Here is a 24129-nt window from a genome sequence, read left to right as displayed (position 1 = left end):
CTTCAATTTCAAAATCGTGAAAATTTTCATCCTTGTATTGTTGTACGTTTACATCTCAACATACGCGTTTTAGTGCAAGTGAAAAGATTTTCACTAAAAATATTACTCTTGTCCCAGATATTAAATCAATGTTTGCATCACTTGATCCAGCTTCCAACACATTCGTTATTGCTAGTAATAAATGCTTTCATCTAGCTTTATTGTTTTTATTTCATCATCCATCAATGTTAATAAATGGAGAGAAATAGAACTCTTCACAACTTTAGGATTAAAATGCAACTTTTAAGGTATCAGCGATCAGGTCACTTGCATTGATTTATCTGTTACCTGTAGTTCACTCATTTCACTTACATTCTTTATTGAGGAACCATTTGCAACCCAGTTTTTGCATTAAACTTTCTTAAGAGTGGATAATGTTTAACGAAACACTGAACACAACATTTTACCCATTTCCTCCTAAACTTTAAGAACATTAGTTGTAATGCTAGCTTCCAGCGAAAATGTGTATGTACGTACTTCAAAACGCACATTCCTTCGTACAGATCAACTGGACGGATGTCATTTGTTTGAACCCATTGATTGATTTGCCCGATTGAGACTCGGGCTGTGCTTTTGTTCTCTGTTTCGATTCACTCGTTACGTAGGGGAAGGAGATGGAGAAAAAACAATGATAAATACACATAAGTACATCAGCAATGTTTTGCAGAATGGGATACAACTATTTTCTTTTACAACTATTTTTTTTAAACTTTTGCCATTATTTCATAATGGGGTTGTGCATTGTCTAAAAATGCAACTGTCAAAGGGTTAAAGTGTGCCTGTCAACTATGGGAAAATGGTTTGTACTGTCTCGTGAATCTGGTAAAGAACAGCGTAATACGAACATCAAATGAAACAAACATTAAAATCTGCAGAAGTGATGATTTGTTTTAAATTGTCACAAAAGGACTGCTTGAATTTTGTGCAACTCGAATTTCGTCTGCTGTTTGCGTCCCGCTCTGTTGGTTCAATACACCATTTTCTGAGTCGAAAATCAAAAGTTTATAAAAAGGTCTTTGTAAATGTCTTTGTAACAAAGCTTTACACTTGACAAAAAAATTTGTCTAGATTTTCTTATCTATCATTGGATCCGAATCATTCGCCAGAATGCTCGGTCCCTGGCTGCAGCCTCCCATCCATGTAAACACACGATCTCCGACAGGTCTCGCTTCACCTGATCCAACCATCGAGTTTGCTGTTCTCCCTTGCGTCTTATGCCAATCTGAGGATCCCTGTCGAACACCTTCTTGGTGGAGCGTGAGTCCGGGATCCTCATGACATGCCCCAGCCATCGTATCCTGCCAGCCTTCGCCACCGTCAGGTTGCTCGGTTCGCCGTACAACTCGTGGTTCATCCTTCTCCTCCACGCTCCATGATCGAACACACCGCCAAAGATGGTCCGGAGGATGCGTCGCTCAAATACGCCCAGAGTGTTTGCATCCTCCGCTCGGATGGTCCAGGCTTCGCGTCCTACTTTACGGGAAGTTTTATAAGCACGGTAATCTTATTCTCAAGCCGGTTTCGTGGTATAGTCCTGCGACTTTACAACATGCCTGTAATGGGTTCAAGCCCCAAATGCTTGACCGTGTCACCATACATAGGACTGACTACCCCAGGCTGACTACCTATAGGCCGGAGGTCTAATCGCTACATAATTCATTCGCCAGTCAGGTGAAGCTCGGATATGCGGCGGCGGCCATAAGTCACGGACAAGCGGTCAACCGACATTTTGATATCACCCTCTGCAATGATTTGTCAACCCTGCTCTCCAATGCGGTCCGGTGCGAGATAACAAATGAGCTGGAAATGATTGTTTGATTTATGATTTTGATATGGGCAGCTAGCAGTGCCTCCTCCCATCCACTTCCCACTCGGTGCAGAGAGTGCGGTTCTCAGCACCAACAGCGATAGCGAACATAATTCAATTACAGTACCGTGGATTACTGCCACTGAGCCCCATCGATGAGCGAGAAGGCGTCTGCTAGGTTCTCACACACACAAGAGGATGATTGACGATTCTACCAAACGGGGTTGAATGGTGGTCCGAAGAATGACGAATACTTCCTTCGGCAAGCGGAATACAAGGATGTGTGTCTACGTCCGTGTTAGTCAGCGTATGTGTATGTTCGCGTGTGTACATTCGCAAGGATTAAATTGCGCTTTTTTCCTTTGCTTCCTCACAAGCGCTTTTGCTGTTATCTTCCTTCAGATCCTTTACCAGGCAGCGGGGTTTACTCGATCGATCGATGGCTTCTCATACCATACCATACTCATACCGGATACAATCCGTCTATCCGTGCCTATCCTTTCTAGCCAGACTGGTTTCTAATTTTATGCTTGATTGGATAGAAAGTTTTGAGGAAAATGAAACCGGGTACTTTATTGCAATTCGCAACCCGCCTGTTAATACGCTCAATATTGCTTCCTAACAAACCACGAATCAATAAAATCCGAGCACACTACGAGCCTAGTGCGCTGTCCTTTGCATGGTTCGTCTTAAATATTTCGACTGTTCAAGGCGTACTGTAGCCAATCGAATGTACATATGTGTGAGTTAGGGCGAGGATGTACCCAAGTATGAAGGTTATTTCAAATGATGGTTAGAAGTGTATCCAAACAGCAAAATCAATTGCAATATAATAGCTCTCCGTTTAAGCATCGGGTCTGTTTCAAGCACTGCAATCTATGTCATACAGTCGCGCACAACCTCTCATAGAGAATAAGCTCAGTATTGCACAAACGGGTTGGATTTTCGCCTTTGAGATTTTGTGCAATAATTTCTGGTGCAAACAACAAGCACAGCAAACCTTCACTTGCGTAGCAAAGATTCATCGTCACACTGTAACTGCTCAAAGAGTCACAATGTATTTTCAGCCTCGTATGAAATTCTTTTATCTTTACGATTTATAGTGAGAAAAAATCCGAGTAAATCATAAAAGGGCAAAACGTCCTACAATCTTTTTCTCCATTGTAGAAAGCTGCTTTAATTAATTTAAAGTAATTAAAATGATTCTTAGAACTTACCTTTTTAAATTTCGAGGCATCTGGCAGTGACGGTTATAACTTTTCACCGTCGTAAATCAATTGCTGTCACAGTCCGTCCCGCGAGCCTAACTTACTGTAAGGTAGTTACTGTGGTAGGTCCATTGTTACGATTCTAGGTAGCTTGAGCAATTTTTAATGTATTGAAATATTCAAGACAAAGTAATGTCCCCATGACCAGGTACACCCTTCGTGGAAGAGCTGAAGGGTTCAAATTTTTTATTGTACAATGTGTTCATTATTGCCATAACTCTGCATTACAGGCAATAACCTCTATATTCATTGAAAAGCAAGTTTTACCAAGAAGGTTAATGGAACAGCTATATGAGCATTTAAAAAAATGCAATCAAATATATCTTATAAAAGCCTATCTCCCTCTGTACACCACACGATACGTATGATATGCCTTTTTTACCTGTAAAAGTGAGTGTGTGGTTTGTTGAAGGAACATATTAGCAGCCATACTGGAGCTACATACAATTTTTTCAATAAAATGTCCTTGAGCTCGGCGATAAAATGAATAACTTGCAAAGGTCGTTAGTGCAGTAAAGACACACACCTCAAGGAGAGCTCAGCATCCCGTCCCTGGCCAGGTTTCGTTAGACCACATACCATTATTAATTTGCCAAACATGTTATGCTCTGAAAACACCGCCCCAGAAATTTATCTATTTACATAATCCAGCTTCGGTGCCCAGCCAAGCTCCAACAGTTGCCAAACAAAAGAAATTGCTTTCAAGTAAATACAGAAAATAAGAAGATAAATATATGGTTTCATTATACATAACCAACAACCGTACGCGTTCTGGTAAATCAGAGCCCAAATGATCCTTGCCGACCTTTTCGGGCAAATTCCGACCCGGGGTCGTATCCAAAAACCTAGTCACCCCCGCTACTCTTTGCGACACCTTCCACATTCTTCGGAGTGTGTACGTCAATGGCATTTCAAAAGCGGCCTATCAACCGCCCCGCTATCAATGTTCTGATGAGAGTGGACGAAGGAGATGAGGAAGAATGAAGCCACAACCACGAACCAGTATTGTTGCTATAGCCGTCCAATAAATCCCTACTCCCCGGGAAACGGAAGTTCACACGAGCACGTTATCCCGAAGCCCGCCTTTGCCGGTGTCTTCTCACTCGCAGTCTCTTTTCCTCGGTAACGATCTGCTGGATCCTGTTTGCCTTCGCTCTTCTCGTTTGTCCCACGAATTCCTGCTTCTCGAACAAAGTTAAACCAGATTATGCGGGTGCTGTAATTAGTAATCCTCCTTTCCATCGTCTCGACACAGGTATGGTGTTTTCCGGTAATCTGACCAGGGACAAATACTCATTATGCAGGGCAACCGTATGTAAGATCGTGCTGGGAACCTTCCAAATCGGGCAGCGTACATAACTGATCTCCGTAACACAACAGCGTAGATGAGTAGCAGTCCACGTGTGGACGGATCAGTTATGAAGTGTCCCAAGTGAATGGTGATTAAGTGAAGTGAAGAGGTGTGTGTGTACTTAATTAATATGATTGACTCAAGCTGATGGCCTAGTCTGGGATTTAATTTAATTTGTCGGTACAAAATTTCCTACGGATACTTTTTTTATAATATCATTATCATTTTTCATTTATCATTATCAAAAGTAATAAGAACATGATTCAAAACAAATTTGACTTTCGTTAATTGATCTTGTTGATGGAATTTCAATCGAATAGTCAAAAGGAACTATATTGTGCAGTAAATTTATTGAAAGGTATTGATAGTCTGTACTAGCGATGGGAAAAATGGAGATTTCGTCGGAATCGATTCCAGCTAGCTCCGAAATTTTGTGGAATCGATTCCGGATGGTAGGTCCGGAATCAGTTTCTGGAATCGATTCCGGAACCAATTTCAGAATCGGCACCGGAACCAACACCGGAATCGGCTCCGGAATTGGTTCCGGAATCGGCTCCAAAATTGGTGCCGGAATCGGCTCCGGAATCGGAATTGACTCCGGAATCGGAATCGGTTTCGGCATTGGCTCCGGAATGAAAATCGGTTCCGACATCGGAATTGACTCCGAAATCAGAATTAGCTTCGAAACGGAGTCGGTTTCGGCATCTTCATAGGAATAGGCGTTTGGGTCCAAATATGCTATGTGTTGATAGCGACAAAGAATCAAAATTTACTTGTAAATGATCTATTCGCATGGAAATTTGCGGACCTATTTCGCTTCCCACACATCTTATTTCAATTCAAACTATTCCATTTCTGGAGTCAAGCCTGATTCCGTCACCGTAGCAAATAGCGATTCTGATTCTGAATCCGGAGCCGATTCCGATGGTCGACTGGAACCAACTCCGGAATCGGCTCTGGAACCAACTCCGGAATCGGCTCCGGAACCAACTCCGGAATCGGCTCCGGAATCAACTCCGGAGTCGGCTCCGGAATCAACTCCGGAATCGGAATCGATTCCAGCATCGGAATCGGCTCCGGATTTGATTCCGAACACGGAATCCGAATCGAGAAGGTCCGATTCCGAGCCCCCACCACTAGTCTGTACACATTTTAAGTGATATTTAAAAATCAAGTATAAAAAAAATACATTTTTTGTAGTTTTAGAAGAGATGCTTACCACAATAGTCACAAAACCCTACTTCTTCTTCTACTTCTTTGTCACAACAACCGTTGTTCGGTCAAGGGTTGTCTGTACTCAGAAGTAGAGTGAGCTTGGCTTTCAGTAATTTATTGTTTCCATAGTAGGATATTCAGTCCTACGTATGGGGGCACGGTACATTCGGGGCTTGGACCCATGACGAGCACTTTATAACAAGTCGTACGAGTTGACGATTGTACATCCGGCAGTCACAATAACAATAGCTTTAACACTTTAACCGCCGCGTCATACGAAATCGCATGACGGCTTTGTTCACCGCTCACCTTTGTATCTGACGCTCAGCATTTCTCTTGATAACGAATGAGGTAGGAAAGAGAGAATGAGAACGACATGTGCTATGCCGCTTATCGCAATAAAACAAATAGTGATAACAATCGCACGAGAAATTGTCGCTCTCATCGCTCTCTTGCCATGCGCTACGTGCTACGTGCTAATGGGTCGGCTGAGAGAAAGAAAATTAAAGAGATAGAGAGTGATAGCGGATGCCGGCAAGTGAACACACATAAAAAACGCGATTAATTGTACTGCACGACGTTCAATAGCGGCAACAAACAGGGGAGGTTGCCAAAGACGATTTTATGTCACGTGAGTGAAAAGTCTTTGTTTTGGGTGGCCATGAGGCGTGAATTTATAGTGTCATGGAGGCGCCTGGTACTTTATCCGTACATACGGGTGATGGTGTACTGATTCCACCGAATGTTTTGATCGCTGACTGCCAACATGCATAAGAAAACGAATGCTGGATACGGTGGAAGATCTTAGCGATATAAAATGTTATAACCCTGCGTTCAATGTAAACAACTTGCAATACAATTTTCTTCAATATTACGTACCTGATGAAAAAAAAACATAGCATTACAGTTGAAAGGTTTATTAAATTTCTTAGGAATAATTTAAATTAATCAAGCTAGTTAAACAAACCAACAATTAAACCAGAAACATTCGCTGCATCATAAACTATAGGTTACTGTCTATCCATACTGTCTTTATACTGTCTTTATTGAGCTACCAAGTTCATGTTTCAAACTCTCAACTCTCAAAACAGAAAACATGCCACTAAATTTGTTTCGAATGCACTTTAGTGAACAATTTATTCAAAAGCTATCATTCCACGTCACATGCATCAGCAAAACGTCACACAATTCAAACGACTCGCATGTTTTTGACGATAAAAAGCGAGGAATTCAATTTTGCCAGTTTCACTTGGCTTGCAGGAAGCCAACAGTTGTGGAATATAGCATTCCCCTCGATGCACATTCAGATTCGAGTTGAAGGAAGGATTGAAAAATAGCACACACACACAGCAAAGAAAGTCATATTTTACTAAATCATAAATTTCATTTTAGAGCGTACGTTCACATTGGTGCAACTATTTCACAAATCCACGATGTTGGCATTGCGCCGTTCAATCGCTGAATATGTGACTGGGAGAAAAAGAAACAGGGGAAGGAATAACACACAGAACGGTGTATTTAGTTTTGCACTCGTGTTGTTGGCATCTGCATGAAACTCTAATGCCTGTCAGTTATGGAATCTTGTTATAGCATTAAATTCAGGAAAGCACATCTGGAGGGTTTTAGGTTGGAGAAGAAATGTTAATGTTTATCAAAATAATGTTTTCCTTTTTATATCACAATTATGTTATATCAGTGTTGCTGTTGGAATCTCGCGTTCCAACTACCTGTCATAAACGGGACGTTTTAAAACGAGCGACCAGTACACGAACAAGGCACGAAGCGTAACAGGAAAAAAGCGTTAAAAAGGGCCGCAAGATAGGAACGAGCCTTTTTCTAAACCAATCGCGGAAAAACGGACAAATTTTTTGGCCCGTAATAGTACAATAAATCGTTTTTGGCAAGAAATTTAATCCGCCTTGGTTTTAGTTGCCAACAGTTGCTCTTTAAAAAACCATTCCAGTCATTAGTATCAACATTATATTGAAATTTATGTTGATTTTTTGTAATATATGTAAAACAATGGAAGTGGAAAAATCTTGGTCTTTACAGTAGTATTCTTATTTTTATTTTTATCCAAACAATGTCAAATAGTAATCGGAATATTTTTTTATTATTCTTAGATAATATCAAAACAATAAAATATGTATTTAATTTAAATTCATTTCGTATAAAAATTAAATTTTCTAAAATTTTTTTTTTTTAATAATTAAAATTAATTAATTTTCATTTTATTCTTCTTCTTGTTAGCGTGATGACTTACGACATCTTACTGGCCTATACATAGTTTGAGGAATATTAAGTAACACACAGCCAGATAATTCCTCGTTCTCGTTACGAGGTTTGAACTCATGATGGGCATGTTGTTAAGTCGTGTGACCTAATAACTGCACCACGGTGTTGAATAATATACATGTAAGAAATAAGGAAACGAGCGGTGTAGGTGATTAAAGGAAATTCGTGTATTCAACTTGCTTCTGTTCACAGCGACGCTCGCGGTAAGATTGTCGCTCATCGCCTGCTGTCATGCCCTCGCTACCTAGCTGTCATTTTTTGACGTTTTCGGGGGGTAGCCCTCTCATCCTACATACATAGTTTATGAATGATGAAAAAATTAATTTATTGAAACATATTTAACACCCTAATGACTGTTTAATTATGTAAGTATGTAAACCCTCAAAAAGAACAAGAGAATCCCTGATATAAAAATCAAGACTTGCGAGCAATTGGTTAAAAAACCTATTAATGTATATAGACCGTTTTCACCAATGTACAATTTCGCTTTATCCTGCGCACGGCGTATTTACGCCCTTTTTTCCGCGATGGTCATTGCGCAATCGCGTTACGCAGCGAACGTTGTCCTTTTCTCGATTTCCCGATTCCAAAATTTCGAAAATCGACTTTGACAACTGAGATGTATACACCTGTTTCCGGTCATCATGTGTTTGGTTGGGTTTTGCATATGCCATAAAGGAGAGACGCGGTTTAAAAACCTGTTAATCTCTTCGTTTGATCAAATTGTGTTGCAAACGCTAAAAAAACAGACTAGGATGTTCTTTTGCCAGAAATGAAAATTTTATTGCATTTTTTTTGTTTGTTTTTGAGTAAATGGTCCGTTATTTTGTATTATTTTTATTTTTTGCTGATACGTTAATTGATCATTTGCGATTGGTATGTTTATTTTATGTCAAATGGCTACCAACATTCATATACCAAAAAGCCTAACCCCCTTTCGGTAAATATTTTGCAATTCTGAATCACTCAAATGACGTGATATATGGTAAAAACAAAAGCAAATCGAAAGCAGTTTTTTTAAAACAACATCCTATTTTGTTTTATTTCATTATTCATTTAAATATAATTTTTTCTTATGGTTCCAACTTTTTTTGAAAGCTGTTTCTAAAAGCTACTTGATACTTGCAATCGATCCATCATACAACAATATGTGTAAAAATGTCTATAAAGTGGGCTATTTTTGACAAAATGAATAATGAAATTACATACTTTTAATATGAAAATATTACAAACAACATACTATGTAAAATTTGAAGTGGAAAAATTTAATATTGATACCAAAACATTAATTAATTCATCAAGATGTGTTTTATCTTTCTTCACACCATCGTTTTGATAATATTTTTTGCATAAAACTAAGAACATAACAATTCAGTGGCAAAAATCTGAATCCAAATGTAAGCGAAAACAAGCATCGTTGGAGGAAATATTTATACCTTAAATTAAAAACTACGGTAAGATGCACACAAGGACAAAAATGTATTTAACAGCAAAAAACTAAATTGAAAAAACCTAAAACAAGATGTTCCAAATTAAACCCGGATGATGACGGTTTCTCACCGTCGAGCTTTGCTTCGAACTATTTTTCCTCTTGATGGTATCGTGTCTCGAGGCATCGCATGGCGTACATGGTCAGTGTACGAACGAACGTACGAATCGAAGTCAGAAATCATGCTAGTAGAAAATGGATTTTAAATTGCTTCAAATGGTGCTGGCGGCTGCACTTCTCGGCACACAATGTCCATGAGGAGGGCAGCGGGAGGTCAAACACAACCTTGTGTGTCATGGTACCGTGATGCTTCCGTGCGGTGATTGCAATTGCACCGAATCACAAGCTCAGCTGGAACGCGAGAACAACGATTCGCTCGCAGTTTGATGGATATCAATGTTTAAATTTCGGATTTGTTCAGGGTGCCAACACACTTACACGCATACAGACAAACACACATCGTGTTGGCTTTCTGCCTCTCCAAATAATCAAAAAAAGAAAATTTTAAATTGAGGACACATAATGCATCCATTTCCCTCGAAAAACGATGAGAAAGTGGGTAGGATGGGTCGGTGAGGGTTTTGGTAACAAGCGAACAATGTTTGTGTTTTTTCCCATTCCAACTTTGTGCAATTCTTTCTGTTGCAGTTTTCCGGTTAAGAAACGGTTTTTGTGCGACTTCTTTGTCTATCCACTTGTTACACGTTGTGTAATTTTGCATTGCAATTACCGTGGTTGGAGACCGTAATGGAAGCAGGAAAATCGAAATTTATCGTAACCGGTTCTCCATTGGTGGTCACTGATGTTCAGGAGCGTCCGGTCCAGAACCGGTTGCGCGAGAGACATATACGGTAACTGTTTAGATACTGGATGGAACATGACATTTAGAGCAAAATTTAAATATTTTTCCATTTTTCATTTTGTTCGCCATGTCTGTTCACATGCAGCCGTAAATATATTTTTAGCGAACAGTTTGAGTTCATAGCTTTAAGTTTTATGGTTTAGATAGATAAGGTTTAGGTGTAAGTATTTGTTGTACAGCCCTTGTGGCAAACAATTGAAATAACTATAGTTTAATATAATAAAAAAAGCTTTGAACAATCAACTGACGAAATCATTGTGTTTGTGTTTTGTTTTCCTTTCAGTTACTAAATTCATCAAAACAGGGGTTGCCGACAAGAACGACTACCCACTCTTTTTCGAGAAGGTCATCTATGAGGTGGACATCGACGAAAATGTGGAAATCAATCACAACTTTCTCAACGTCAGCACAAAAACGCACGGTGAAGGTATGTATACAGCATACTGAACAATCAAAAAATTTCTTTGAAAAAATATTCAAGAGAAAAAGTTGATATTGAGTGATTAAAAACAATAATTATTAAGATTTTTCCTCAATTCACAAAGTAAAAAACATTAAACAATTAGACTCATTTTCAAAAAAAGCCGTTATCTTGAAGAGAGTCAGCAAAAAAAAAACTTAAAAAATGTGTTATCAAATATTTGCCACTTAATTCAGATAATTTTCTGTAGACTCTGATAAGAACGTCAAAGCATGAAATCTTGAGCAAGGACGAAGAGTCCCCAGTAAAAAAGCATACCTTATGTTATCCCAAAGGTCGTTGGTTTTCCTGTACCCGTGGGAGTGCGTCTGAGCAAGAAGTCATGTTTACTTCCATTTATTGTGTACCTTACTCCTCCCGACACCGTTTTGCTGAGTAGCCTACAGCTGTAATGCATTCGAGTTCGTCCGTCTTTACATGACGCATGACGCTTTCCTCTGTTTGTCTGGATATATGTGTGGGTGTGTATGTGGGGTTGTTTTTTTATATGAGTGCGAAGGTACCATACCGTTATCCGTACCGGCTACTTTCAAATAAGAAAACAAATTTTTAGTATGTTTACTTTTATCTCCCACCAAAGCGAACCTTATTTTTTGTAGCCTTGGCGCGCATTCTCAATACTCAAAGATTAAAAACTCTTCGGTGGGTGTTGTTTCTTTGGAAATAAAAGCGTACTCGAATGAGGCAACAAAACCATTTGAAGCAGGAAGTTTTTGTTCATCGTGTTTGTTTGTTGTTTTTTTTTGCTGTTGTGTAGTTGTGTGCTTTGTATGAAAAATAAGCTTTAAGAAAAAACATACAAATTCCCCTCAAGTTTAATCTGAAACACAGATGATCATTTTAATGTGATTAACGACAAACCAACTGTCCATTTGAAGCACGATCACATGTAAAGCAGAAACCATCGAAATACCCGATTTCACTCCTAAAAGTTGATCAATGTACCTCCACGTCACAGGCACATGCGTAATTCTACAAACAATCACATTGAAAGCTTTGTCCAATAAAACATTTTGTGTCTCATTAACATTAACTGTTACCACTTGAAGTTTCTTGTTGAATTGTGAACAGCAAACAGACCTTGGGTGGTTCACCTTATCCTTTCTATATTGAACATTTTCTGCAATAGCTGTACGCAATAGCTGAAAATCGTATACCCTCTTCGTAATCAAAGTCGTTGTATTAAAGATTGAAGATTTTAAAGTGAAATATGCATCCAGTGTGTAAACATTATGCTGGAAGAGCGAAGGTTATCAGTTCACTTCTGAAAGAAAAATGCTACAAGACGAAAACTGTTCTCGAAAAAGCATTCATTGCACTTTCGCCGGACAAGAATATATTTATCACTGAAGTAACAAGCAGCACTCTCCACTCCATACAAGAAGCAGGGAACGCGTTGAGACATTTCGCACGCAAACATGCTGCGATTCAATTGCGTGGAATGTTTGCTGAGGAATTTGTTTTTGCTATTTTAAAGTTTAGTTTTTGCTAGCGTAAGAGCTGGTATCTCAAGCTTTAATGTTTCGGTTTCGCCACGTTTGAACTAATTTTGAATAAGCCAAGCGATATCAAAAGTAAGCCATATACTTAAACAATCATAAATTTCGATCGACAACAAATGCAAACGAACGGGAAGGTTCATTTCAGTGATGGTATGTAAGAAAACTTCTAAACAGGAAGCACTACCAACGTCAGAAACACCACCAAGTCAGCAATACAATTTCTTCCGATGCCGGTCCGACCGTGTTTTCTCAATCACCCAAACTTTCTGGCTGTAACCGTAGCGTTGCTGCCTGGCTTCCTATTGCAATCCCGAAATAAGCGTAAATCGATAAATGGAATCAAGCAGGTAACACGCATTTTAAGAAATGCTGCCATTTCCACTAGCAAGGAGTACAATTGGTGGAAGGTTAGCATTAATTCAATAAACGTATCCCTTTACGAAAGTCAGTCAAGGCCATGACCATGGTGTGCACGAGGTTGAAAACTAGCTGATTTTTCAATCAGTGTAGCTTTTCAATCCACTTCGCTGCTATTCCACAGCCGGTGATTTAATGTGCCGTCGGCTTTCAGTTAAGCTTGGCTGGCTTAATAAATATAGCGTTGGTGATTCGAACATATGAGCAAAGGAACAACCGAAAATGGACGCCAAGCATCGCTTCGTTTTTTTCCGGTGGTGGTTGTAAAGAGCATTTGTACTCGTGTGTAAATTGGGAAAAGCAAAGTACTAAAAAGGAATAACGTAGCACAAGCTGCTCGCTGGTAATAGACAAAATCCTGTATCAGTGCTCATTCCACGGTACCGTGAAATGGGTGCGACCAGTATGAATTCTTTTTTGTTTGAGGCAACCAAACAAGTTGTCAATTAGCGTTGAGATAAATTAGGTCCTCTCTTGATGTGCAGGGTTTGTGACGGGTGAATATTTTGATTTGTTAAGCGTTTTTACCTAGAACCGTTTTCCTTGTGTCGGAGCTCGCGTGCGTGCGTAAAACGACGCAAATTCATGATCGTATAATTAGCCAGGTCTTAGCTTAGCTTTACAATCAGTTAAACGTACTTATCCCTTCAACCGTCAAACACGCTAAGATGATTTGTTTGTGATGTTATAGCTTCTAGGAAGTGTAGAATCATATTACTCCATGAGATGGGAAGGATATTATGAAAGCAGCTGATCTTCCAACCGTTTTTGATGCTAATGAAATAATTATTTCTTCTATTGTGCTAAGCACTTATTTAACATTTAACTCTAATCTATTTGAAGCTCTTTGGATCTGACGCAATCAATGATTAATTCGATCCCGCTTGTGTTTGCGAAAGTTTATTTAATTTTATATGTATTAATCTATTTATTTATTTTGATTCTCACTATATATACAATCGAAAATCGCCACAATGACGTGAAAGCAAACGTTCAGCGAGGAGAGAGAGAGTGCTGAGAGCAGAGCTCGCTTAGCAACGCGCGTTGCTAAGTTGCGTTGCGTGTGAAGATATCATCCACCACGTATTTCTATTCTTCCTATCTCTCTCTTCTTTATCCCTCAACCAGTGTGTGTGAACATGAACGAGTAATGAAAAAGGTTACTTAGATTTTCGGCTTGCCGATTGTGAGAAATGTGAAGCATCTTTATGGTGGAATATTTTTTGATAATCCTATCTATTATCTATAAATTAATAAAATATGGTACATGAATTGTATTATTTTTAAATAAAAATATCACATATCACAAAATTTGAAAATTTTGTAGAAAACTCCATCCATCATGGCTACCAAATTCAACCTAACAACCCAACTGTACTCTATCTAGCCACCTTGGTATTGTACCTTTGACTGGGATCAAAGGATGCTGTATGTTAACAGTTAGCTTCTTGAACACATTACATAACGTTTGATTAGCTGTAGATCTCTCCGAGGTTCGGAATAGATTTCATTGCATTGCATTGCTGTGGAACAAGTGGAACAATTAGTGCTGTGCAAGAGAAGCGGCCGTTGCAAGTAAGATTCTTAGTGCCTTTGGTGTTTTTTTAGAGTTATCTATTATGTGTTGATTATGTGTGTGTGTAATGTGTGTCCATGTTTGATCTTTTCAATGTTTTTGGTAAAACAGTTAAAAACAAAAATTGCTCTCATCATGAACGGAGTCGGAGGTACATCACGCGCTAGGCAGGAAGAAGCGATTGAAGCAGAAATTCGGGCGAGATATCCCGCTCCCCAATTCGAAACGACGGGTGAGCGCAGGAAGCGCTTTGCACGAATTAACAGTGCGCTTTACCGGCATCGCAAACGAGTACGGGAATCTACCTTGGAGGATGTTTCAGAGCCGAGGACGGGCTCCATAACCACATCTACTGCTGCTCTACAACAAGGACAGAACGCAATCAATGTCGACTCTGACTTGGACGTATCGTTGGATGGTGAGTTTGCCACCCCTCCAAACGAAACACCTGCTGCGAAAAAACGACGACTTGCACGTAAGCTGGAAGCTTTTCATCGTCGTAATCTACAATTGCAAACAGTTGCACAACCGGAGACTTTGCTTCCTGAACCATCAGCTGCGCCATCGTTGCCGCAGCAGCCTTCTATGCTGCATTTTAATCCGGATGACTTGCGACTACGTCGGGAGACCGAAGCAGCATGGCAGCGTCGGCTCATTGCGCGACATGGTAGCAGCACACTGCGTGTTGGATTGGGTTACCATGAGCACTACAACCACCCAGAACGCCATCGGCTGGGTTCACAACGGAGCTGTGCATATTGTAGTGCGCCTAAGTGGCCTGGTGAAGCACCTACGGTATGCTGCAACAGTGCACAATGGGCAGTTTAGAACAAATTTCGGGATAAAATTATTTTTGCAGAAATTGTTAGTTTTTATCGTTTGTAGTAAAGTGTCATGATAGTAAATAACATTTTATATGTAGTTTGCATCCATACCACCAGGTGGCGCTACATAAAATAGTGTTTTAAGAGATTTTTGCTTTGTTTTTTTTAATTTTGTGTGTTTTTTTCTTGTATTTGTTGTTTCTAATAGTATAAACCATTTTAAAATATACTGTGATGTTCCAGAATATATGAACAAAACATAATAATTTTGAATAAGATAATATTTTCTGCTTTGTATAGGACAATGGTAGCTAATTCTCATCACTTTTACTCACAGGTAGTACAAATATTAAAAATGGACATACACAACCTAGGTGGATGCTATTACAAGCTCCTAACGTCTAGTTCACATTTCTAAAGACAAAAATAAAGTCATTTCAATAATTAGATAGAGGAGATACATTGAAATAAAGTAGTTCCCAAATTCGTAATGAAAAGCTGCACATATTGTTTGTCTTTGAAGGTTAAAATTTTAAATCTGTTATTTAACAAAAATAGGAATTACACATTTTCCTGGGCATTGGGATCACACAATATACATCCAATACTTTTCCCAGTCCTGAACTGCCTTCGGAAGGGGTTTAAAAATAAAAATCTGATGTTCTTGGTTTTACAACTATCTAAAAATATCAGAATCAACGATAGCTACCAACAAAGTATTTACTTCATTTGTAAACTTAAACCCTGTTTTTTTTAAGCGTGTGTAGCTACTGATATTGAACTGGTTAACGAATGAGAGTAATACAGCTCATTATACAAAATGTCCTTCTGGATGCATTTTCTTTCTTGCAAAATATTCTTTGTAGCATATTACCCTCTATCCTTATACTTAGTTTGTCATGACTTTTGGGAGTTTCTTCTCCAAAAACGGCAATAGATGCTGGTGTATTCATAATTTTTTGCTGTTATGCGTATAATTTTAGAATTATTTTCCTTACATCCGTCTATAATCTGGAGCAGGACCAAAAGGTATTTGGTTCTGATTTGCTTCATTATATTTTATAATAAAGTTAGGTTAGAATAGAAATTTACATATTAGATAAGCACATGAGCTGAAACTAAAATACACAGCTTCGTAATGGAAATTGAAGGTGATCAAAAGCACGTAGAATATATTTTTGTAGAATACACAAAATACGCTACACTAGGCACCTATGGAGCCGCCTAGTTACGCATGTGTCTGTTTTTAGAAAAAGTTGATGTGAAAAAACTTCAATAAAATTCGCGTTCGCAAACTTTCGCAGAATATTTCTCCACAGATTGATAGTATATATAGTTATGCGAGGGACATATTAGGTCTTATAAAAAAACATTTATTTTTCTTAATCAACCTAATGCGTCTATCGCTGGTGAGTTACAATTCTGAACTGACTTAAACTCCCTAGTCCTAACTAGCTCGAGCCTAAGCCTATTGCGCCGATGTTTCACGATGTCACCTTCGGGCGGATGTTCTACGACGGTTGTCTTCGGGCGGATGCTCCACGACGGTTGTGTTCGGGCGGATGCTCCACGACGGTTGTCTACGGGTAGATGCTGGTGATCGCTGCTCCATCGGGCATGGCACATTTTATGCTAGCTCAGCATAAAATGTGTTCTGCGATGTTTCGCTGTGCCGAACCATGGGAGGGTGCTATGATGATCTTGTGGTGTGGTTCTCGCGAGAGGAAGTAGATGTCTGCTTTGCTTCCGTTTAGCTGGAACTACACCCTATGTGTGTAACATAACTCCTCCGGGGGTAGATTGAAGTTCGTCCTCGAAGTTCTCGCTGGGTGGTGTCTTCTTGACTTTGCGCGATCTTCTGATGATTGCTGATTCAATGGTGATATTCGTGTATTTTCTTGTTTTTATGTACACGAATACAATGATCGTCAGTATTGCTATTGTAATAGTTATGCTTCCAAATATTGTGAAAGTAATTTTCACATGAGAATACTGCTTTAATGCGATGTGTTCGAGATGTTTTCTGTTGGAAATCATTTCATTTTGGATTTTTGTAATGTTTGTTGTTTCTATGATATTCCAATTTACTGTAAGGTTGGGGAAAGCTCCTAGTACTTCTCTTGCACTTGTTGTTGTTTCTTCTGACGTGAAGGTGTGGTTATCAATTGATATTGTGCAATTATTGAATGTAAGAATGAAGTTCCCGTTAAGTATTCGATCGTGCGGTCCACAGTTCGATTTTACTTGCGAATTTTTTACGTTATTCAGCAAGATTTTATTGTTCGTAACGAGAGTGACCATTGTTTTGTCGTCTTCAATAGCTTGGCAGTTGCTTTCTTTGCCATCTAATATTGGCATGAGGCAGGTGTCTTTGAACGGTTTTGTGTATTCGCCTAGCTGCACCAAGTCGAATGGTTTGTTTGTTAAAAATATTCCTTGTTTGCTCATAATGATGTATTGTGGTATGTTAACTATAGTTGAATCGTTTAAGGTGAGCGGTACGATTTGGAATATTTTACAATTATTTTCGACTTTGGGAATTTCCAATATGTAAAACAACATCTTTTCTTTTATAGCAATTTTTGGTATTGCGTATTTCAAGGCTTCTTCTGGAAATTGCGTTTGAATACCTTGGTTGTTGATTATCGTTTTGATAGCAAGTATCTCGTTAATGGATAGCAGTTTACTATTCGTTAGTTGTATACGTGTTCGTAGGATTGCATCTTCTATGTCTTCTAAAATGCGGTTAGTTGCATCCATGTATACTAGTAAAGTAATTGCATCTATTTCTTGTAACAATAGCTTTTCTTTAGTTGAGTGTTTTTCTATCAGCAAGTTGATCGTTACAGTCATTTCGGCAATTTTGTTATTAATAACATTGTTAATGTTGATTTGTGCATTGTTTTCACTGATCAGGTCGTTTAGTGTTTTGTTGATGATTCGAAGGTCTTCGGCGTCTGGTGTACCCGCAAGCCATTTCCATGCTGATCCTAGCATATCCCAACGCTTGTGACGGTTTCTTGAAGGCGCTAGCTGGTTAAATCTATCTTTGATTTCCTTACTCCTTTCTATTATTAAGTTTGATATAGGGAGTTTCTTATTGACTTTTCTTGCTATCTCTTCAAATTTAATTACATTGTGTTCGATATTTGTCATATTGATTGGATGTATGATTTTCATTATACCGATTTGAATTTTACATTCTTGCTTCTCTATGAGTAGTACGGGATCCTGATTGAGATTCCTGATTTGGAGAGATGCACCACGAACGTAAGTTATTAGGATGGTCATCAATATTAGTTTTTGCATCTAAAAAGATAAAGATTTTATTCGTTTAATTTTGTTTTTGTTTCTTTTGATATTCTTAAAATTTTTAAACGTTCTTGTGTTATTTTGTAAAACTTTTGTTGGATTTGCCCTGGGGTCTAACTTTTTCCTAATGTTTGGTTTAACATAAACTTCATTGTTTTCTTCAAGGTCTGGGGGTTCTTCTTTTTGTTCATTTCGCTTGATTTGGATTAGTTTAGCATTTTCTAAGTTTTCTTTTACTTTCTTGAATAACTCCTGAATATTTTCATTTCGCCTGTTTGTTTGGTTAAAAACAATTTCATTTGGGGTAAATTTTGTTGACGAATGTACCGAGCTATTATATAAAGATACTGCTAACAGTATTTTTTCTTCGGTATTTAAATTGGGAAACTTGTGTTTATTTGTGTTAAATACCTCGATGATTGTGGAATGAGTTTTTTCTACTTGACCATTTGATTCTGAGCAAGAGGCACAAACTAATTCAACATTCAGGTTAGCTAAATAGTTTTGAAGTTGTATAGATCTGAAGGTCGTCTCATGATCTGTTACTATTTGTGTAGGGATTTCGTATTGTCATAACCATCGAAATGTCAACATCACCAAATGGACCAACCTGGTAGCGGTTGGCTGACAGCGGCTGTCAACAGGGGGAACGGGAAAAAAGTGCGCCACTGGAGCAGCGTCGGGAGAAGCGTACAAACGGAAAAGATACAGAAGTACAAATATACGAGTGAAATACAACACGTATGTTGAAAAATATTGTGCTAATGCATTTTTAACATCGGTTAGATTTTTCGTTTCGATTTTTATAAGTTGAGCATGTTTTGAAAATGAATCCACTAGTGAAAGGAAGTTTTTATTATCGATTTGAAAAATATCCATGTGAACGCGTTGAAACGGTGTTTCAGTTACTGGTCTAGGGGATAATTTTATATTGTATGGTTTCCTTTCATATTTATGTATATTACAGATTCTACATAAATTGCATACTTTTTTGATTTTGGATATCATTTTGGGGAAAAAATAAGCTCTTTTTAATTGATTTTCAACTTCAGTTATTCCTCTATGAGCTTTATCATGTTCTTTGGAAACAATAGCGTCTTGTCTGTTTTCATTGGTTACATCTTGTACAATTTTCTGAGTGAGAACAAAATGTCCTTTTGATTAAAAAAATTTACGGTATACAGACTGTACCAATGGAATTATCTCTTCCGGTGCCATTATTGCAGATTGTTTATTGTTGTGAAAAGCTATCAGTTTTTCTTTAATATCTGATTCATCAAATTGAGGTTTACAGATAACTATTCTTCGAAAATTAGGAAAGGGACTTTCTGTAATTGTTGAATCGATATGAGAAATTTTAAATATTATTTGGTTACGATAATTATTAATGGGTCTTTCTGAAAAGTGAATGAAATAGTTGTCAGAAGTTTCAGCTGAATGAACTGTATCTGAATCACTTTCGGATGTTGGTGGGTTATTATGTTGAGAATCTGAAATGGAATTTGTTTCGTTAGCATTCATATCCATTGTGAGATGGTTCTTCCGTTCTTCAAGTGGTGCCTTGTTTTTTGTTTCTGAAAGACAGGAAATGGTATTAGTTTCATCTTTTCGACTCAAAGCGTCAGCAGCAACGTTTGCTTTTCCTTCTTTGTATTGTATATCGTAGTCAAAGTTTTCTAGTTCCAATCTCCATCTAAGAATTTTAGAATTTCTGGTGGAAGTTTTAATAAATGTCAACGGTTTGTGATCCGTTATCAATGTGAATTTTTGACCATAGAGATATGGATAGTATTTATTTACTGCCCAAATTATTGCCAAGGCTTCTTTTTCTGTTGTAGAATAATTATTTTCTGTTTTATTTAATGATCTGCTTGCGAATGCAATTCGTCGTTCTATTTTGTCTTGTACTTGTGATAGTACTGCTCCTAATGCATAGTTGCTTGCATCCGTCGTTAGGATAAATGGTAGGTTGAAGTTAGGGTATGAAAGTATTTGGTCCGATGTCAAGATGTTTTTAAGTTTCTCGAATGCTTGTGTGTAATTTGTATCTTTAACATTTACTGTTTCTTCTTTTTTTTAGGTATTGTGTCAAAGGTTTGGCAAGTTTCGAAAAGTCTTTAATAAAACGTCTGTAATATCCTATCAGTCCAAGGAATTGTTTAATTTCTTTCTGGTTGGTTGGGAGTTTCCAGTTTTTTATTTTTTCTATTTTAGTTGGGTCTGGTTTTATCCCTTCTGCTGTTATTACATGTCCTAGGAATTCTGTTTCTTTTTTTAAGAATTCACATTTATCAAGCTGAATTTTCAAATTAAATTCAGATAATCGTTTCAATATAATTGAAATATTTTGCAAATGATGTTTTATTGCAGTGATTATTATGTCATCTAAATAGACATAACAAAATTTTCCTATAAATTCTTGAAGTATGTTATTCATTGCTTTTGGAATGGCAATTCAAAAGGCATGTAAATTCAAAATGACCTTTGTCTGTAGAAAAAGCGGTTTTTGCACTGTGTTTTGGATCCATTTCGATTTGATGAAATCCAGATTTCAAATCTAGTGTTGTGAAATATTGTGATTTTCCTAGACTATCTAAAATGTCTTCGATTTGTGGAATAGGAAATTTATCATCGATGGTTTTTTCATTAAGTTTACGATAATCTATGACGACTCTAATTTTCTTTTTACAAGAAGCGTCTGTTTTTTCGGTACAACCCAAATTGGTGACGAATATGGACTTGATGAGGGCTGTATAACACCTGTTTTTAGCATTTCTTGAATCTGTTCCTCTACATCTTTTTTAAAGTGATGAGGATATCTGTAAGTTTTTGTGTAGGTCGGCATATTATCATTAGTGATAATTTTATGTTTTACAGCTGTAGTGCAGGTCAGCTTTTCGTTTTCCCGTAGTAAAACATTTTTGTTTTCGAGAATGATTTGATATAATTTTTCTTTTTCGAAATTTGAAAGGTGGCTTGTGCGAATAATTTTATCTAGAGTTTTTTCATTGATAGCATCGTTATTTTCTACTGGGATAGGAGTTATAGTTTCAAAATTATTAACGTTGATATTAAGTTCTTTGTCATAGGATTTTATTTTCTTTTTACTGCTCAGGATTTTAACTATAGTTTTGTTATCACTGGCATTGTAAAGACCTGGTTCAATAACGGTGTCATTATCAAATTTTTGGAAGGTTGGGACTAGCCAATCTCCGTCTGTATTTGTTTTTACTTCGATGTTATGTGAGTATAGTTTTTTTGCCGGATAATATTTTTTAAATGGTATTTCAATATTTTCAATTTCTAGTTGTTCTTTTTTGTAATTAATAATGGCATTGTTTCTAGCCAAATATTCGGATCCTAAGATTCCGTCGAAAAAGTGATGGAAGTTTAGTTCATAATAGGTTTGGCAAGGAAGGTTATAGCCAATAAGATTTGCTTTGCCTTTCTTTTCAATGGTATGCTTTCCTGAAATATTTTTTATCGTTATATTTTCAGTACTTTTGCAATTTCTTACTATTCCTGGGCGAATGACATTTTTGTTCGCTCCAGTGTCTATTAATATTTTTATGGTTTGTTGGGTCACACTGTTTTGACTTGTTAGGTAAGGAAGGTAGTCTACGTTTTTTCTGGGTTTATTTTTCCCCAACAAAAATTTATGTCGATATTTTCTTCTTCATCTGATTCCGAATCAGACGGTACTTCGTTGGAGCACACTTCATTGTTATGAAGTTGCTTCCGGTTGAGGGTCAACTTACTTTTAGTTGATTCCACTTCCATGGGTTGTGGAAATTTTTCTTTTTTGCTCTCATATTTTTCGTTGCCATGATTTGGTGAATATCTATCTCTCGTTTTATATTCTTGATTTTTGGGTTTTTGAATCTGATTTTTGGATTGAGATGGTTGTGTCGAATCGATACGATTCGCGACATTTTCCGAACATTTAAATTTGCATACGAAAGCGTATGCTGCTTCCAAATCCTTGGGAGTAGCTGCTTGCGCATAACCGAAATAAGGTTGTTTTAGTCCAGCTAAAAATGCTGCTAAACCATCCTCTTCAATAAAATCATTTATAGCGTCCCAATTTTTTCGATATTTCTCGTTCTGTTTAGCTTGGGTTTTTATACTTTGCATGATCTCATTGATTTTATTGTAATATTTGTGAATGCTCATATTATCAGTCATTTTAGTTTGCCAAAGTTGACTTTTATAATAGGTAATCTCTTGTCGATCTCCTAAGGCGTTTAAGAGAATCTCTTTTATTCCTAGAAAAGTATTAGGGTTTCCAGCAAGACAAATTATATCTTTTGCTCTTCCTTCTATTTTATTTATTACGGCTGTAACAAATATTGACATTTGTTGTTCTGACACGATGCCATGAAAAATCTGTAAGGTGCTTTCGGCTGTGTTTAGCCATGATGCTAATTGTTTTCTATTACCGTCGAATTTCGGTAATGATTTTATCGGGTCAGGGATTTTGCATAGAGATTCGTATGAGTCCAATCTTAGTTCTCCTGTCGTTTGTCTCGATTGATTAGCTTGCAAATCCTGCACAACTTGTCGCAGAGCAAGAATTTCATTTTGCAATGATTCCATTTCCATTTCGTTTAAGTTCAACGAATTGACTAATGGAATATCCGATTTAAGTGGAATATGTGAATACTCTTCGGAGTGTTCCGAACTAGAGTTTTCCGTATCCGAATCGGTGTTGCCAAGTTTTTTACTGAACAGTTCCCTTGCTTTCCTTAGAGCGTTTTGTGTTTTGGGTAACTTCGGCATTAACTTGTTTTGTTTTATCTGGTATCGCGGGCCCTATCTGGTAGTACTCCCTACGATGTCGCAAATTTCGTCTATCTTGTAGTGCGAAAATTGTGTAAAAGTAACACCTATCTAATAGTATGTATACTTTCTACTTGCACGGTCTATCTGGTAGTGCCTTGCAAGGACGTGAATGTCACAAACTTTAACGAGTCAATATATCACGTCTATCTGGTAGTGCGCATACACATTAACTTTTTAAACTTGTACACTCGCGATTTCGTTGTAAGTAATTGTCACTTCACTTTACACTATTTCCGTGGGCCCTATCTTGTAGTTCTCCCACGAAAGCTTCACCTATCTGGTAGTATGAATTCGTGCACAGAAATAAACAAAATACTTACGTTATTGCTGTCGTGTCGCGGGTTCGTGCTAACTTTGCCAGTTACTGGATACTTGAAGCGCGGGGGATCCTCTACTCCTCGGCGGAAATTATTTCCTTTGGTGCTCTGGATGCTTTTGCGGGATCGCTTTGACGAAATTTATTAGGTTCCGCCTTTCCACTTGTTACACTTTAAGCATTTAACACTCCGGACGGCTGCGCCAGTTATGCGAGGGACATATTAAGTCTTATAAAAAAAACATTTATTTTTCTTAATCAACCTAATGCGTCTATCGCTGGTGAGTTACAATTCTGAACTGCCTTAAACTCCCTAGTCCTAACTAGCTCGAGCCTAAGCCTATTGCGCCGATGTTTCACGATGTCATCTTCGGGCGGATGTTCTACGACGGTTGTCTTCGGGCGGATGCTCCACGACGGTTGTGTTCGGGCGGATGCTCCACGACGGTTGTCTACGGGTAGATGCTGGTGATCGCTGCTCCATCGGGCATGGCACATTTTATGCTAGCTCAGCATAAAATGTGTTCTGCGAT

General features: G+C 37.9%; 3 protein-coding genes across 3 annotated transcripts in view; 2 read left to right on the top strand and 1 right to left on the bottom strand.

Annotated features, from left to right (window-relative positions):
- Nucleotides 1-24129, bottom strand: part of LOC120899783 (neural-cadherin-like) — a gene marked incomplete at its 5' end in the record, with an annotated part of 638244 nt that overhangs the window by 194854 nt on the left and 419261 nt on the right. The gene's annotated exons all lie outside the window — the stretch shown is intronic.
- LOC120904947 (neural-cadherin-like) overlaps nucleotides 1-24129 on the top strand; it is a 134591-nt gene that overhangs the window by 40068 nt on the left and 70394 nt on the right. The window contains 1 exon segment of the mRNA XM_040315480.1: nucleotides 10610-10753. Coding sequence (XP_040171414.1) covers nucleotides 10610-10753 — 144 coding nt within the window.
- On the top strand, nucleotides 14199-15242 carry LOC120903402. Its single transcript, XM_040312821.1, has 2 exons — nucleotides 14199-14301; nucleotides 14414-15242. The coding sequence occupies exon 2, from the start codon at nucleotides 14438-14440 to the stop codon at nucleotides 15128-15130; it is 693 nt and encodes a 230-aa protein (XP_040168755.1). The 5' UTR covers nucleotides 14199-14301; nucleotides 14414-14437; the 3' UTR covers nucleotides 15131-15242.

The sequence above is a fragment of the Anopheles arabiensis genome, chromosome 3 (assembly GCF_016920715.1).
Source record: "Anopheles arabiensis isolate DONGOLA chromosome 3, AaraD3, whole genome shotgun sequence".
Taxonomy (NCBI): domain Eukaryota; kingdom Metazoa; phylum Arthropoda; class Insecta; order Diptera; family Culicidae; genus Anopheles; species Anopheles arabiensis.
This window is presented reverse-complemented; position numbering and strand designations above follow the sequence as displayed.

What these genes read in the sequence shown, in the direction of transcription:
- LOC120903402 (XM_040312821.1), top strand. Translation starts at nt 14,438, where the DNA reads ATGAACGGAGTCGGAGGTACATCACGCGCTAGGCAGGAAGAAGCGATT.